Genomic DNA, 16,955 nt, shown 5'->3' with positions numbered 1-16,955 from the left:
ATTATTATATTATTATTATTTCTAACTATTATATAATAACTATTGTAGGAAAGATGGAATCTACGTATCAAAAACCTCAAGAGCAATGCTGGTAAACAGCTTGAGAAACAGCAAAGTACAGGTGGTTTAGTCAGTGAAGACTTGAAGAATCTGAGTGTGATTATCTCATTCTCTTTATGATGCTGAGAAAAGTTTTGGGCACAGAGCAGGTTATTAAATAAATGTACTCGGGTACAGAGGCATGGCTGGATTTTAGAAGAGTCTCACAAAATAGAGACTGCTTAGTAGTTAGGAAATGGATCAGAGGACTTCAAGACTACAATATGAAAAGTATAGGGAAGGTGGGAAGGAGTCGCAGGAGGGAGAGGCTATGGGGATATATGTATAAATACAGCTGATTCACTTTGTTGTACAGCAAAAACTGGCACAACAGTGTGAAGCAATTATATTCCAATAAAGAGCTTAAGAAAAGAAAAGTAATGTATGAGAAAAAGAAATTCCAGTTTGTGTTGCTTTCATACCTAAGTAAGTAAGTACGTAGGGAGGTAAATCAATGTTTTCAAGACAAGTCTGTTTGTCAAGTGAAAAAAGTAAAGAAGAAAAATTCCCATTTCTCTCCCCAGCTAGACCGTAAGTTGCTGAATGAAGAGATGTTATTAGTGCTCAGGATAGAGTAAGTGCTTGGAATTCGTTAATAAATGTATGAATAAATATTGCATGAGATTTTCATTTTTAAGGGTATTTAAGTTCAAGACTGATCAGCTATTACTTTGAGACTTTAGAGTTACAGTTTTGAACCCAATCAACCCCATCTTAGGTTTTCCCTGACACTTACCGATGAGTGGGTATGAGGCCTCTTTCTTACCAGAACTGGCCCACAGCTGGTAATCTTTCTCAGAGCCCTTGGAGACAAAAAGAACTGTGTGTCACAGCAAATCTTCCCAGTAGGTACTTGAAGAACCCATTTCCTTAGCACTTTTATACTTCCAAAGAGAAAGAACTTGGGCCAGTATAAATGCTATGTGGTGCATGGGGGTGGCTACAATTTTTGAGTTAACAATGCTGATTTCAGGATCTCCTGTCTCTTTCGCAGCCTCCAATGGACCTTCTGAGATTCTTGTCCTTTTTGGTAAAGGGTGGGGATCTATGGTACCACAGTGCAATTAGCCCCTCACTTTGTGGGCGGCCCATGGCATAAAAAAAATCGCAGTAATGCCCCTTCGCTGTGGAGGAGAAGTCTAATCTCAGGAGTCCTGCTTTCTGCTGTCTCTAGATTCCTTGGAGAATGTTGGCTTTTGGCTTCGAATATCCCAGCCCAGATAAGCATGTTGTCCAGAGAGCCACACACTCTGCCATGACCATTCCTGAGCAAAGTACAACTTGAAAGGCATCATAAGCTCAGCAACCATGAGCAAAAGGAGACAGATGCCCAAGAGGCTTTGAGTAGATGGCAGAATCAAGTCAGCCCACTGGCTCTGATGTAGATGAGTGCCATTCAAGGGAGAGAAGGGACAAGGACTGTAGCCTAGAGAGTGTCAGATGCAGAAAACAATCACTGCCTAGGAATATTGGATATCCCATTTGAAACAAGCCTAAATTATAAAAAATGCTGAATTAAAGAGTCCTCCAGGAGAGGATAAAGCAAAAAAATGTTTGAAATACAGTTGTTGGTGATAGGTACTATGCTTGCCCTTGACTTCTGATTAAAAACCATGGCCTTGCCATGAAGGAGGCAAGGTCCCAGGTAGTGGAAGCAGTCACACACACACACACACACACACACACAGCTAAACCTGCTCAAAATTGTATTGCAAATAAGAAGTGAAAGCTAATAAAAAATCTTTTCTTTTAAGGTAAAGATTGAAAAAACTGTGTTGGAATCCCTTAAATCAGGCATACACATATAGGCAAATAACCCCAATTCTTCATTAAAATAGAAATTTTTTCTTGTCTAGTGAGATTGATCACTTTAAGCAAAGGAAAATTACAAAAATGAAATAAAATGAGCTCTAACATTAATGAGTCTCCCCAGCCTTATCCCTAAAACCACTCTCTTGTAAGATTTAATTCTTATTCAGGACATACGTATCAAATAGGTTAGAAATCAATGCAGAGGGGTACTTCACCCAGTGCATATAGATTCAATTTTATTTATAATGTATTATTAAATTCCATCTTTACAGAATCAACGCTTTCTTATATCAAATTCTGGCTGCCCTGAGTTTTTAAGGGGCTTTATTATACCACTGAGTCAGACAAAACTTAAATACAAATATTTTAATTATGTCATTTCACAATAGCAAGACATTTTCACATTTATGTATATATATATATAAATATATATTCATATTTGTATATATAAATTTTATATAAGGAGCCGTGCTTTACAAGTGCTTTTTTCAATTCTGTCCATCTGAATGTCCCTCTCCCTCTCTTTTCCCCTATGCACCCTCATCCCCATAGCCATCCCTTTCACCAAAAAATTCTTACAAGCCATAACAGTCCTATCAAAACATAAAGGAGAGGGAGTCGCGGGAAGGAGGGAATATGGGGATATGTGTATAAATACAGCTGGTTGACTTTGGTGTACCTCAAAAACTGGTACAAGAGTGTAAAGCAATTATATTCCAATAAAGAGCTTTAACAAATAAAATAATCACAATATCAAAAAAAAAAAAAAAAGGAACAGACACTTGAAAGCAAAACAAGATGAAAGTGATGTGTACACAGATGCCCCCAGATCCATGGTCTTACTCAGAACTTCTCTTCTTTACCAGTTCACAGGTGGCATTAGCCATCTAGTTCTCAGGACCTGCATCAAGGGGATGTAGTGTCTAGCCAGGTGGTCTTTATGTCAAATTTACAACAAAACATATCATTTAGGATTTCTGATGCTGAGATTGAGTCCTCAGGTGGCAATCAGGATAAACAGGGATGGGACTAGAGGAATCAGGAATGAAGATACAGAAAGAACAGTCCTAGAGAGGAGGAGATGTTTAGAATCTTATTTTATTGTCTATATATATAATATATAGACAATAAAAAGCACATGTTTTCATTAGCACTCTAAAATTATAGCCCGATTTCATTATGCTGTGACTTTCAACTCACACAAAATTTAAAATGAGAATACAAGAATAACGTGCATAGGCTAATAATATAGCTTTGCTGCCTTCAACTTCTAAATTTAGGGGACAAAATATGACTTACATATCTGTAATAATCAGCTGTCTTATGATGGTAGGTACATTACACACACACACACACACACACACACACATACACACGAATCTCAAAAATCAAAGTTGGTTTTTAACTAAAAATAACCTTCAGGTACTTACAGTTATTCCTAGCTTTGAAAGTGTCATGTTGATAACATCATTCACTGTGTCTGAATTTGTTACTGTTATAGTGACAGACTGCAAGAAGCAAGAAAAATTGCTATAAATAAGTTTTAAACAGGTGAGTAAATAACTATTGTCAAATTATTTATCCATATTCTAAAGGCAAAGCTTGTTTTCAGGTAATGACAATGTAAAGCGCATGTAGAACACAAACCCCTAATTATAGTTGATTTCCATTTCTTTATATAACATGAAGCTAGCTAGGAGAAAGCATTTCAGTAAAACAGATATTTCTCTTAAAGGATTTGTGGCACACAAAATATAGAAGCTTAAGTAAGAAAGAGAAAGACAGAATTCTGAGAGGGCACATGGGCTGGTCTTCAGCACCTTAAGGCTGTGTCTATAATAGAGGAAGGATAGTTTAAAAAGAAGGATCTGGACCCTCTTCTCTCTTCCTGAGTTGTGTTTTTATAGTATGGTTTTATTGCTTTGCAATTACATAGTAAAGTAAATTAGTAAAATTAGAATAAGAGCTGGCTGTAAAATATATTTCTAAAAAAACTACTATTTAGTGAGTACTTTCTCTGTGTCAGGTATCATGGTTACTAAGATTTTCATGATTGAAATCTGTTGAGGACTTCCCTGGTGGCACAGTGGTTAAGAATCCAGCTGACAATGCAGGGGACGCAGGTTCGATCCCTGGTCAGGGAAGATCCCTCATTCTGAGGAGCAACCAAGCCCGTGTGCCACAACTACTGAGGCTGCGCTCTAGAGCCCGAGAGTGACAACTGCTCCGCCCGTGTGCCACAGCTACTGAAGCCTGCACGCCTAGAGCCTGTGCTCTGCAACAAGAGAAGCCACCGCAATGAGAAGCCCGCGCACTGCAATGAAGAGTAGTCGCCTCTCGCTGCAACTAGAGAAAGCCCTCGTGCACAGCAACAAAGACCCAATGCAGCCAAAAATAAATAAATTAATTAATTAATTAAAAAAAAAGAAATCTGTTGAGTCAACTAAATAAAATCAATGAATCTAGGAAATGAGATTGAAAATTTTAAAGATTCCAGTTCCATTCCGAACTCTGCCCGTGAATAGGGTATTTATAATAGCTCTACCACACATCACAGTAAGAAACTGCTCCAAAAAAATAGGAAGACAATTTATAGAAAATTAATATGAGGTAATAATGATTAAAATTTTGCAAACTTGGTGAAAGACATAAATTTACAAATTCAAGAAGTTCAGAAAATGCCAAACCGGCAGATTCAAAAAAGACCATGCTTTGAAACTTCATCGGCACGCTGCTAAAAACGAAAAATAAAGAAAAAATCTTGAAAGCAGCCAAAGAAAAATGACAAATCACATACAGGGGATTAATGTTTGAGCACAGAATACTCATCAGAAAACACAGAGACTAAAAGACAATGGAACATCTTTAAAGTGCTGAGAGGAAAACATTTGCAAACAAAATTCTATAGCCAGCAAAAATAGCCTTCAAGAGTTAAGGTGAGATAGACTTTTTAAAAAGTCTTTATTGACTTTATTACGATATTGCTTCTGTCTTATGTTTTTTGTTTTTTTTTTTTTGACCCTGAGGCACGTGGGATCTTATCTCCCTGACCAGGGATTGAACCTGCACCCCTTGCATTGGAAGGCAACGTCTTAACCACTTGGCTGCCAGGGAAGTCTCCCAAAGTAAAGACATTTTTAGATAAAAGAAACTAAGAAAATCTGTTAGCACCAGATCTGTACAAGAAAAGCTAAGGACAATTTCCTCAGGATGAAATGAGGTAGTACCAGAGGGAAACTTGGATCTTCAGGAATGAAAAACATCAGAAATGTTTATTTTGTGTAAATTATATATAAAGTTGATTTTTTAAAATTTCCAGGTGATTTTCTGTGAAAAATTCTGAGTGTAACCCGCTGCCACAAATCAAAGCTGGCAGAGATAAAGAGTGGGCTTTGCTACAGGAGAACTCTCTAGTCTCATCTCCCTCAACCATTGCATTTATCTGGTGCTCAGAAACAGATCAGAATATTTGCATGGCTTTTGCTGTTGGCCAGGAAATAACTGTCTTAAACTACTTCTTCTTCTGTCTGCAAATACTATTTTGTGTGATCTAGAGCTACTGTAAACTAGAGCAGAACAGAATGTCATAAAAAGTACCCAGAATATCTTGTCACTGTAAATGTTTTGGCTACTACAGTACACGTTCAGAAATTAAATGATATACAGATAACTGGGGCTAATGGTGTGACTTTTTTCTTTCTCCAACAGCGGAAACAAAATCAGGTAGAAATATGCTGGTAATTTCAGAGTGTCATCCCTTTCAGCTCAATTCGATCCTGACATTCTTCAGAATGAAAGACCTTTCAGAAGTCTTCTGCATTTGACATGACTAAAAGCAACACCATCCCCTTGATCCTGTACTGGAAAGGGGACAGCACTGAGGTCAGCTGACAAAATGGGAACATGAATGGTTGATTAAAGTATTACATCAATGTTAAATTTAGTAAAGGTCATAACTGTGTGGTGGTTATATGAGAGAATATCATCATTCTTAGGAGATACCTCAGTATTTAAGCATAAAGGGCCATGGTGTATGTATGACCCTCAAAAATAGTTAGACACATACACCTACAGAGAGAGAGAGAGAGAGGGAGGGAGAAATGATAAAGCAAATGGAACAAAGTGTTCATAAATAGATGAATTTAGGTCAAGGGTATATGGAGTATTCTTTGCACTGTTTTTATTTTTGTAGCTTTTCTGTAAGTTTGCAATTATTCCAAATAAAAACATCACAGGAAAAAAAGAAAACTGTGGAAACAATCCAAACCACAATGTATGTAAGTAGCAACAATTAGAAGAAAAAATGTTTAATTTCGATAGGAAATACCTGCTTATGAAAATTACTTTATTACAGTGAACCACTAAAGTCGTTATTAGAAGAATCCAGAGAAATATTATGGACACTTAACGGTCAGTATTCTTTCCATGCTTAAACAGTGTAGCTGTCGTGGATTCCTCTTGCTTCATATTGCCTAGGATTCACTTTTTATGAGGGAGAGTCAAAAATTATCCGCACTCCGGTTATATTAAAACTTCTGTTGGCTGTACTGTCTTATCAGCGCTTTCTGTTCAAGGCTACTGTCTCCGCAGTCACTGGTATGGAGGTGTGAACGTGTTACATCAGTTCATTTGTAACTGCAGTGCAAGCAAAAATGGATGCCCCACTTGTGATCTGCACAAAAGAAGAGCAGCGTGCAGTGATTTGTTTTTTGTGCTCTGAGGGTGTACCCGGTGCCGATATTTATCGAAGACTTTGTGCGCAGTATGGAGAAAGTGTTTTGTTGTGACGAAGTGTGTATGAATGGATAGAGGAGTTCAAGGAAGGTCACACAAGTGTTAGCCATCAAGAAGGAGCCAGATTCACTTCTGATGAAGAAGTGAAGACAGCAGTGCATTTGAACATTTTTAATGAGGGAATACGAAAGCTTGTTGACAGATGGACAAAGTGTGTTGAAAAGCGAGGAGATTACATCGAAAAATGATGTATTTGTCTTTTCTGAAAGTTAAATTCTACAGCCAGAGTGCAGATAATTTCTGACTCACCCTTGTGTGTGTGTGTGTGTGTGTGTGTGTGTGTGTGAAGACACACATTTTTATAGGAAAATACATGTTCCCACATAGTACTTTCTAAATACTCCCTCTCTCTTTCCACTCTCTTTCATTCTCCCTCCCTCCCACCCATCCCATCTCTCTCTCTCTCTCTTTCTCTCTCCTGTATATCTCTATCAGTTTCATTTTGCTAAGCCAAGAACTTGGAATTTCTTGTTTGATCTTAAAAACACTTACACAGGCACAGTTCTTGATGTCCTCAGTGAAGATTTTGAGGGGAATGCTTTTTGGCTGGTCCTTCTCTTTGGCTAACTTGATGTACCTAATAAAATTCAGTAATAACCCAAAATAGAGTAGACAAATTAGCTATTAGCTTATTTTCAAATCAATCTGTGTTGCTAATATTTTAAATAGTCTTTTTTATTCTCAAAGCATATAGATAGACTCAACAAAATCAAATTAGGGGTTGGAAGAAAATATGCAAAAATGTTTCAGGAAAATAAGATATGACCCAGAAAATAACAGGTCTCCTTTGTCATGTGAGATGTGGGCAGCAGATCCAGTCCTCAAAGCTTTCCTGCCTAGACTGGCAGGCCCAGTGCCTTCCTGGGTTCAAGGGTAGGAAGTAGCCGTTGCTTTGAGAATCATTCAGTACAGTCAGTAACCTGCACTTATGGAAATTTAATATATGTTTTGAGAATAATGTTAGCTCCGGCCATCAGGATGGAGAAAAGGGAAAGATGAGAGTGATCATCAGAACTTCCTCAAAAATAAGCAGAACATACATGTAAATGAGAGAACAGTATTTGCAGTAGGAGCCATGATAAATCTACACAAGAGGGTAGTCTAACAATTCCTACCAAAGAGAGGGAGAAAAGTTTGGGGGCACTGCCTTGAAGAGATTTGTATTCTTCTATCCTGGATTAAAGATTTAAGATATGTATACAAAATACCTTTGAAGGAAAGAGCGCCATTTTTCCTTTAGTTCGGAAAAACTGTAATATTAAAAAGTGGGAGAAAAAATTACATGAAATACTTACACTAACATATTAAGACTTGTACTAACATATCAAGTGCCATTCCAGATAAAAATATCAGCAGCCAGTTGGTAACCGATGTGTATGCATGTGTAAGTTGTACCTTCCTCATAACTGGGCTTTTGATGGATGGACTCTGCTCTTTTTCAAGCAGTATTACAGCGATCGCAAGTAGATCTTAAGAGAAATTGGTTTGGAATCTAAACACTTGATTGCAGCTGTGTGATGCAAGCTGTGTCATCACGGGCAAGTCGCTTAACCACTCTGAGCTTCAGTTTTCAGAACTGAAGAAGGGTTAATTATACCTCAGAGTGTTCTTGCAGCTGGAAGTGCGATTCAGGTATAAAGAACATTATTATTCAGATTACATCATACTTAGGAACTGGCATTTGGATGGAACTGTCTTGTCCCAGAAACAAGAGTATCTTTTTAGGGAAAAAACCCTACAGTATTTTATTCCTTTATGTGTATAGTGTATAGCAGATTGTAATACATTAAATTAGTTTCTAGAAAACACGTTTTTCAGTACTGTGATCCTCTGATCGAGATCAGTCTACCTACTGCTAAGTTATTAAAGAGTAGTAGTTTGTCTGCTAAAGTTTGTGCAGCATTTACTATCCAAAGCTGAAAATGTTTTAAGTCTCATTCATGTGTGGGCTTATCACTTACTAGCTTTTATTTATTGTAGTAAATTTCACATAACATAAAATTGACCATGAGTGACCTTCAGTACATTAACAGTATCGTGCAACCCTCACCACTATCTGGTTCTGGAGCATTTTCGTCACCCAAAAGCAAACCCAGTGTCCATTAAGCAGTCACTCCCCATCCCCCCACCCTCAGGCCCTGGACCACATTTTGTTTATACATTCATCAGCTGATAAACACTTAGGCTTGTTTATTTGGCTATTGTGGATAATGCTTCTGTGAGCATGTGTGTATAGATTTTTGTGTGGATGTGTGTTTTCATTTCCTTTGGGTATATACCCAGAATATATATGTTCTCCAGGGGCTGCCACATTTTATTTTCCTCTCCGCAACGCTGCTCCTGCCCCCTCCATCACCATTTCAGGACGTGTTTTAATCAGGAAGTGGAAATGCCCACTTATCTCCGCAACCGACATATGTACATGACACAGCTTCTAATTACTCATGGCAGTCTGCGGGAGAGCAAAACAGCCAATGGCAAAAGCGCTAGGTGCCAGGCATTGTCATACATGCCGTATATGTTCTTACACAGATTTTTAGCCAGTATGACACGTGTGAACCTGCCTTTCGCACTCCCCCCTCACTAGAAAACAAGAATCTTGGACCCTCCCTTATCATAATCTTTGAATATTCCCAGTTGAAACTGCTTCCTTTCACTTGCAACATGGAAAAGATGTTAAGCCATAGGAGCTGATAATCTTTCGAGAAGTAAGTCATGGAAAGTAGACATGTAGAGAATGACACAAATACATGTTTCTTCCCAAAAAGCTTTGAAAACGTTCCTGAAGTCAACAGCTGCATTCTAGAATAGAGTATAAATTAACAACTTGGCAACATTTTCGTTGTCCTGTCTTTGTGATGGTGCCAGAGATTTTGGTGGAGTGGGGCGGGGGGGACAAGAAAGAGGAGTGTTGAGTGCCTGTGATGAGCACTCAGTGTGCATAAGAATGAGACTTGAGGTGTGGTTGTTCCCAAAGGGCAGGCATAAGTGTTGCATGACCCCTGGGAACCCAGCAGTGTCGACCTAGGATGTCCACATTCCCCATCCTCACTCCAGCTTAACGCTGCATCTTGGAAAACTGACCTGTACTCCATGAAATCATACCTTTGTTTTAGACTGTCACCCCTCTGCAGACACCAAATAAGATAACCTGTACACAGCAATTTAGGCGACCTAGTATTTGATGAAATGATGAATGTTATGTGTCTAATTAAATCCTGTTTTTAAGGGAATTAATTTGGGAATATAAAGTCAGTTTTTCAAATGTAATTGTACTTGCTCAAGAAAGATATTCTAGTGATTTAAAGACACAGATACTCCCTTGAGATTAGGGGGCAGGAAGTTGGAGCGGGTTCCTAGGGTCTTGCTCTCATGCTCCTCCTTCCCGATACACGAACACCATGAACACATGAAGATGCAACTTCCCAAGCTCACATGGCCCATTGAAAAACCGCTGGTCAAAACCAAAGGAAGTTATTCCAGTAGTTCCCACTATTTATCATCAATATGCACGTATTTGCACATAAAAACCGTTTTTGGGGAAAGTACAAGGCATACAAGTGTCATGGGCTGTCAAAAGGTGAGTCACTGGCGTGATATACGATCAGATTTAAATGTTTTCCTTTTTTAACCCTTACAAATACAGGACCAAGCTGTAGGTCTTACCTGAAGGTGGCCACAAAGTTCACCATGGGCCAGCCTAGGACAAAGGACTTCCTGGCACCAGTGTTGGCTTCACCAACTTTGTCTGTACAGTTGGCAGTCCACATGGTGCTCAGTGGTATTTCATTTTTTACCTTCAAGTTCTTTTTATACCTGGAAAGAACCAAACAACACTTCTGTTAGTCTGTTTCTTAAATGTAATGGGAGAAGCTGTGTTCATGCTAAGGATGCTAGTTCTCACTGCTCCAGGGCAAAGCATGTCTCCTTCATCTCTGTTACTCTGTGTGCACAGCATAGCGAGTAGTTTGATAGACCTTTTCAAAGTGTGTGCTGAGCAGAGGCTGGTCCAGGAAGGCCCTGAAAACACTTCCTCGATGGCAGGAAATAGGCATTTTCTGAATGTTGAGTGTTGAGTATGGACCATCGTTTATATTTTAGAGCTTTTTTTACAGAACCATTAACTCATTCTTATATTTGTTATTTATGACACTATATATTATATATGTATTTTTGTAATTATAATTTATTATACATTCACGTCTTGCCTACTTCAAAAAGTATTGAGGGGCTGAACAAAGATACATGGTACATGGTTTGTAAAAATAATTATACAGTCTTTTTCCTAGCAGAGACAGGCAAAATAAAAGCTGGGATTAGAGAGATTTAAAATACATTTTCAACCTTAATTTTTAAAAAGATATTTTAGTATAGGTTATTTTAAGTTTCCTTTCTTAAGATGTTGTTCATACAATTTTCTCTTTGATTATAGCTAAAACTGAAAAACTGTTAGCATACAGGCTGAACCCCAATTGAAAAATCAGTCAGTCAGTCTCAGACCAGTGGCTAGGGTGTCTCATGTGTAAGTGATAGACATACTTCCCATTTATCTCTGGGGAGTCAGAAGGTGATTGTCACCAGTGAAACTGCTTTCTGACAGTTTCTGCTGATTCTCTTTTGACTTCTGATATGGAAACTACCATATCTTTTGGTTAATTCACAAATTGAACACTTAGGTGGGCCTAGGATTTAGATCTTTACAAGTCCTATGAAAGATGCCTAGGGGACTTGGGCACACTGCTCTGGAACTCCCCACTAGCCAGAACCACATGTAGAAACACTAAAGGTAGAATGAGATCAAAGACACCTCACGTGCAGAAATCCCTGTGACTCTACTGATTCATGGAACAGTTAAAGCTACAACTCTTCAGTGGGATTTATGAAATGAAAATAATTTTGCAGGAAGCCCACTTGAAGGATAATCTAGATTCAGTGGGCACTATGAATATATATATATATATATATATATATATATATATATATATATATATATATGGAAACATACCTTTTTTCTACACTTAATTTCAACAGTTTTACCCTATGTCTGTGTATTTTAAGATTTCTATGAAACACAATTATCAGATAAAATTCTTTTTCTACATAGTAATTCTAAAGATATTATGAAGCAAAAAATATATGGCCAATGGGGAAGATAGACACATATCTGCTGGATTTTATAGATTTTTTTTTTCTGATGTAGATATCCATGTGTATTGACACCCAAAGTACTGTGCAGAAACTTCCCAATACACTGACCTTGCAAAAGTCATTTCAGTAATTCTCTTCTTAGTGAAATGAAGTGCCAAAATTATCCACTCCCTTGAAACCAAACCTAGGAGTTATCCAAAAGTCCAGAGCATGGTTTCCACTCTCCTATAACATTGAGCACTTACCATATGCCAAGCACTGTTGTAAATATTTTATAAACACTATTTCCTTTAATTGTCAAACAACCACACCAGGCAGTCTTTTTTAGCCCCATTTTACAGAGGAGGAAACTCACAGGGAGGTTAAGTGAATTGCCAAAAGCAGCAGAAACAGGGTTTGAACTCAGACAACCTGACTCATGAGCCTGTGCTCGTAACCACTTGGCCTCCATGGGTGTTGACCTGTAGGTCCCTGAAGAAGCCTCCTCCTCTTGCCTGTCCTCAGCCCCACCTCTTCCCACAGAGCCACCAGGCTTTCTGATGGGATTGTTCTTTTATTTGTGGAGTGAGATGATATATCTCATGATATTATACCAACAGAGCTAGACGCTAGCTTGGAAATGTTTAAACTGTATCACAACAAAGCTTTATACTACAGTGATTCTCCTAGGGTCTCATTGTGTTTCTTCACACTCAGTCACAACTCAGTGAGATTTTCTCAGTAGAGGTCAGAAAGAACAAAGCTAATGTAAACTAACTCGAGAAGAAGGGAGAGGAGGGCTGCAGTTTTCATTTCTATCGTGTGTCCCTTACTATGGATACCCCTCTCCTTTCCTTTACCTCAACCTTTATACCAGGGAGTAAGCCCCAATGGTTTGTGGAATTTATAGCAGTCTAGGGAGATTTCTCTTTACACAGGGGTGTCCCCTTAGATGCTTAGGAGAAGGGATTGTGGTGTATTCTGTAAGTATCTGTCATTTCACTGGTAAATTAATAGTAATTGTCATCTTTTGACCTAAATAAAATTCATTTTTTCATTGTTTCTGTATTCTTCAATAACTAAACATGAGGATAGTGATGTCTAAAGATGGTGTGAGCTACGTACAGTCCCTTCCCATTTGTAAATTCCTCATGGACCTCTACTAGTATTAATATCTTAGTATTTACAAAGCAGATCCTGTTCTAAACAACAGAGGTAATCATTTTATTTGAAAAATAACTTATTAAGCATTCTAATAAATATCAAACGTGATATTGAAGGTTTCATCTGAGTTTAATTCTTGAGAACAGAATTTTCTAGTGTATGCAGTATGAAAAAGAAAGGACAAAAACCTCAAAACAATTTTCACTGAATATTAACATCCCACACAACTGGAGAAATATAATTTCTTTGTGAAGAAATAAACATTTTAATCCCCCTTATTATTACATACAAGCTAAATTTTACTGATTCTGACCAACTACATAGGTAGCAATCAGCTGTTTATTCCATTTGTGTTGATTTCTGTAGCATCAGTCTAAAGATGAGTGAGTTTTCACCTGAAGTCTGAAGGTGAGCTGAGGTAAAAGGAAACTTCATTCAGTCCCTCCACCCCTTCTTACGGCAAGTGGAAAAACTGGGTGCTAAACTCAGATTATTAATTGGAACAGACTGATTCAGGGCATAACACGGTCCTCCATCTAAAAAGATGAGGCACAACAGGGAAGAAGTACGTTTGTTATCACAGACGGCTATTTCTTTTTTGTTGTTTCTTTCTGGAATAAAAAAAAAACAATTTTTCTTTCATATTAATAATGATCATGACTATACCTAAATGTGTTATGGGAATGATCTTGTAGGTAGTTTTCTAAAAATTGTGGAGAAAATTTGTGCAAGGTTGGCGGCATTCAGTCCTGCTAGTTATTGCAATGGAAGAATTGTGTTCCCCCCACTCCCTGCCAACACCTTCACACCCTGACGCCCTCACTGCCAACACGACTATATTTGGAGATGGAGCTTTTAGGGTGTAATTAAGGCTTAGGAGGTCATGAGGCTAAGATTCTAATCCAGTAGGATGGGTGGGCTTGTTAGAGGAGGGAGAGAGCTTTCTTCCACTCTCCCCACATCCATGCACTGAGGAAATGCCATGTGAACATACAGTGAGAGGACAGCCATCTGCAAGCCAGGAAGAGAGCTCTCATTAGAACTTCCCTACGCTGGTGCCTGATCTTGGACCTCCAGCCTCCAGAACTATCAGAAAATAAGTTTCTGTTGTTTACGCCACCAAGTCTATGGTATTAGTTGCATTTGTATTCAGGGTTGAGAGCAAAGTGCACCCAGTTGGTTCTGTCTCCAACATATATTCCAGATCTGTCTGGCCTCATCTTTCATTTTCACTGTCAACCCCACGATGGAGCCTTTGTTCCTGTTCATCAGGACTGTTGCCTCCTCTAACTAGTCTCCCTGCTTCCACTCTTGCTTACCCAAAAGTCCATCATCTTCCAATAGTTAGAACATTCTGCTAAAAATATACACTAGATATGGCTCCTATCCTAGTTAAACACCCTTCAGCATAGTATTTCAACCCCTTCCAGGCCTGTGGAGACCCTCTGTGACCTGACTACCATATCACATCTAATGTCACGCCCCCTGCTTTAGGCTCCAGTCACACTGGCCTTCCCTGAACTCCTCCCTCCAGGGGACTGAGCCGCACCCACTTGGGCCTAGACGCCTAGGAGACTCATGCACCTTGGCTGGGGATGGTGGCTGCTGCTCACCCCGCAGGTCCAGTTTAGAGGCTGCCGCCTTGAGAGGTTCTCCTGCACAACCCCTCTCTAAGATGGTCCCATCTTCTACATGGTACCCTATCTCCCTTGTATCAGAAGCACTCATCACAATCTGTAATTTCCCCCTCTTATTTTTATCATCTGTCTGCAAGCCCCGGGCAAGAGAGACACTGTCATATTTTCCTACAATAAGGGTTAGCGAATGTGCAATTTTATGATCCTCGGGAGAGCATGTCATGTATACGCACTTGGTATTAGATATAAGCAACACATCGCTGTATAAGAAGAGGTGCTGCTTCTGCCTCCTCCAGCCTCTTTTGAGTTCTACGGGGCTGTGGATCAGCAGGGTATGATTGGCTCCCTCAGAGGATGTAGTATTTTGGCTGTGGGTGTCCACCTCAACGGAAGGGCTTCTCCTGCAAAACACAAACACCATAGAACAGCGAGTCGCTGGTCAGATATGGGATGGAGTTTATGTTAAATGTCAAGCTCGACACACGTCTAAAAATTAGACTCAATCTCCCAAACAGGCCTTCATAGCTCAAACTCAGGAGTCAGTAAGTTATAGAACGTTACTGAAAGAAATGAGGTCACCTAGGGAGTTGATATGGACAGAGAACAGTTTCAGGAACAAAACCCTGGGGCATGTGGACTCTTAAAGGTGGGGAAAAGAAGAAAGCAGCAAAGCTGCTCAGGAACTGTTAGGAAGAGGAGAACCAAGAGGCCAAAGGTAGAGAGTATGACAAGAAGGTGAAAACCACCACCACCACCAAACCAACAACAACCACCCAAAACAGGACAATGTGTGGCCTCATATAGATAAAATAAAAGGATATGGAGATTTGCAAAGAAGTAATTACAATGCAGTTTCACGTGAACATAAAACTTTAGATAACTGAGGATTCTGGAAGATTGACCCCAATCTTATCTAAGTATTCCAATTTGGGGGAAAATTCTCAAAGATCAGCAAATAATGCTGGAAACATCAAAAAGTTTCTAAGTATGGTAGTGCTTAGCTATTCTTTGGTTGAGCTATGACTACGCTCTAACATAACTCTCAGGTCATGATAGGTAAAACAACTAAGTTGAACAGAAAATACTCTTTGATAAATAGAACAGACATTTTCATAGATCTACAGAAAGTTCTCCCCCGTGGAGCCAAAAAAGTGTCTCCTACTCCCCACTCCACCCCAGGAATGTAAAGCTGCTCACTTGTGTTCAGCAGCACTGAATCCTATGAACACCAGTAGCTTTTCATGAAACCAGTGCTGAAGTTAAAAATTAGTTCATATGTCTTTGAGGAAATAAAACAAAACACTTCCTGTGACCACCATCTGTTTTGATGATCAAAAATAGTATATTAAAAGACTACCTGAGGCGGCGAAACCTTGAATGACCACCAAAAAGCTCAAAGCGCTTTCTGATTGACGCGAACATCGTTTTTTCTCCAATTCTTGGCACTGAAACCAGAGTATGTCTACAGCACTTGGCAGAGTACTGTGGACAAATCCACGAAAGCTCAGGATTCCGTAGTAGTCAAGATCACTCGCCATTATGATGTCAGAGTTTTGAGGCTTATGCTATAACTGACAAACGCCATACTGGCTTTGCTGACTTTGCTTCCACCTTTTCATATTTTAAAATTACTCTTTTTATTTTGAAATAACTGTAGATTCCCATGTAGCTATAGGAAATAATACAGAGTCTATAACCTTTTACTCAGTTTCTCCCAATGGTAACATGTCTCTAAGCTATGATACAATATCATAACTAGGATATTAACATTGAAACAGTCAAGATACAGCACATTTCCATCACCTCAGCAATCCTTTAAATTACCCTTCTACAGCTATGTAGACTTCCCTCCAACTTTTACCACCTCTTTAATCCCTGGCAACCACTAATCTTTCTCCATTTCTTTAATTTTTGCCATTTTCAAGAATGTTATACCAATGGGATCATACAGTATGTCACATTTTGGGATTTGCTCTTGTCCACTCAGCATAATTGGAGATTCATCCAGATTGTTGCAGGTATAATAGTTCGTTTCTTTGTAACTCTTGGTAGTAGTCCAGGATAATGATGTATCACAGTTTGCTTAACCAACTGGGTAGTCTTCAGTTTTGGCCTGTTACAAATAAAGCTGCAACAAAAACTTGTGTACACATTTTTGTGTCAACATAGGTTTCCCTTTCTCTAGGCTAAATGCCCAGGAGTGCAAATGTCTGGTTGTATGGTAGTTGTACCTTTTGTTTTTAAAGAAACGGTCAAATCATTTTCCAGAGTGGCTGTACCATTTCACATTCTCACCAGTACTGTATGTGTTTGTTTCCCCAA

At 38.9% G+C, this 16,955-nt stretch overlaps 1 protein-coding gene across 1 annotated transcript in view; it reads right to left on the bottom strand.

Moving 5' to 3' along the window:
* LOC130834495 (rho GTPase-activating protein 20-like) overlaps positions 1-16,055 on the bottom strand; it is a 28,180-nt gene extending 12,125 nt beyond the window's left edge. The window contains exons 1-7 of the mRNA XM_057704639.1: positions 15,991-16,055; positions 14,867-15,034; positions 10,372-10,521; positions 7,914-7,955; positions 7,198-7,282; positions 3,342-3,419; positions 836-902 (exon numbers count right to left, since the gene is read on the bottom strand). Of these exons, the coding sequence (XP_057560622.1) occupies positions 836-902; positions 3,342-3,419; positions 7,198-7,282; positions 7,914-7,955; positions 10,372-10,521; positions 14,867-15,034; positions 15,991-16,055 (655 nt within the window). The remainder of the gene's footprint in view (positions 1-835; positions 903-3,341; positions 3,420-7,197; positions 7,283-7,913; positions 7,956-10,371; positions 10,522-14,866; positions 15,035-15,990) is intronic.
* Positions 16,056-16,955: the final 900 nt, after the last annotated feature.

Source organism: Hippopotamus amphibius, chromosome 13, assembly GCF_030028045.1.
Source record: "Hippopotamus amphibius kiboko isolate mHipAmp2 chromosome 13, mHipAmp2.hap2, whole genome shotgun sequence".
Classification (NCBI taxonomy): Eukaryota; Metazoa; Chordata; class Mammalia; order Artiodactyla; family Hippopotamidae; genus Hippopotamus; species Hippopotamus amphibius.
This window is presented reverse-complemented; position numbering and strand designations above follow the sequence as displayed.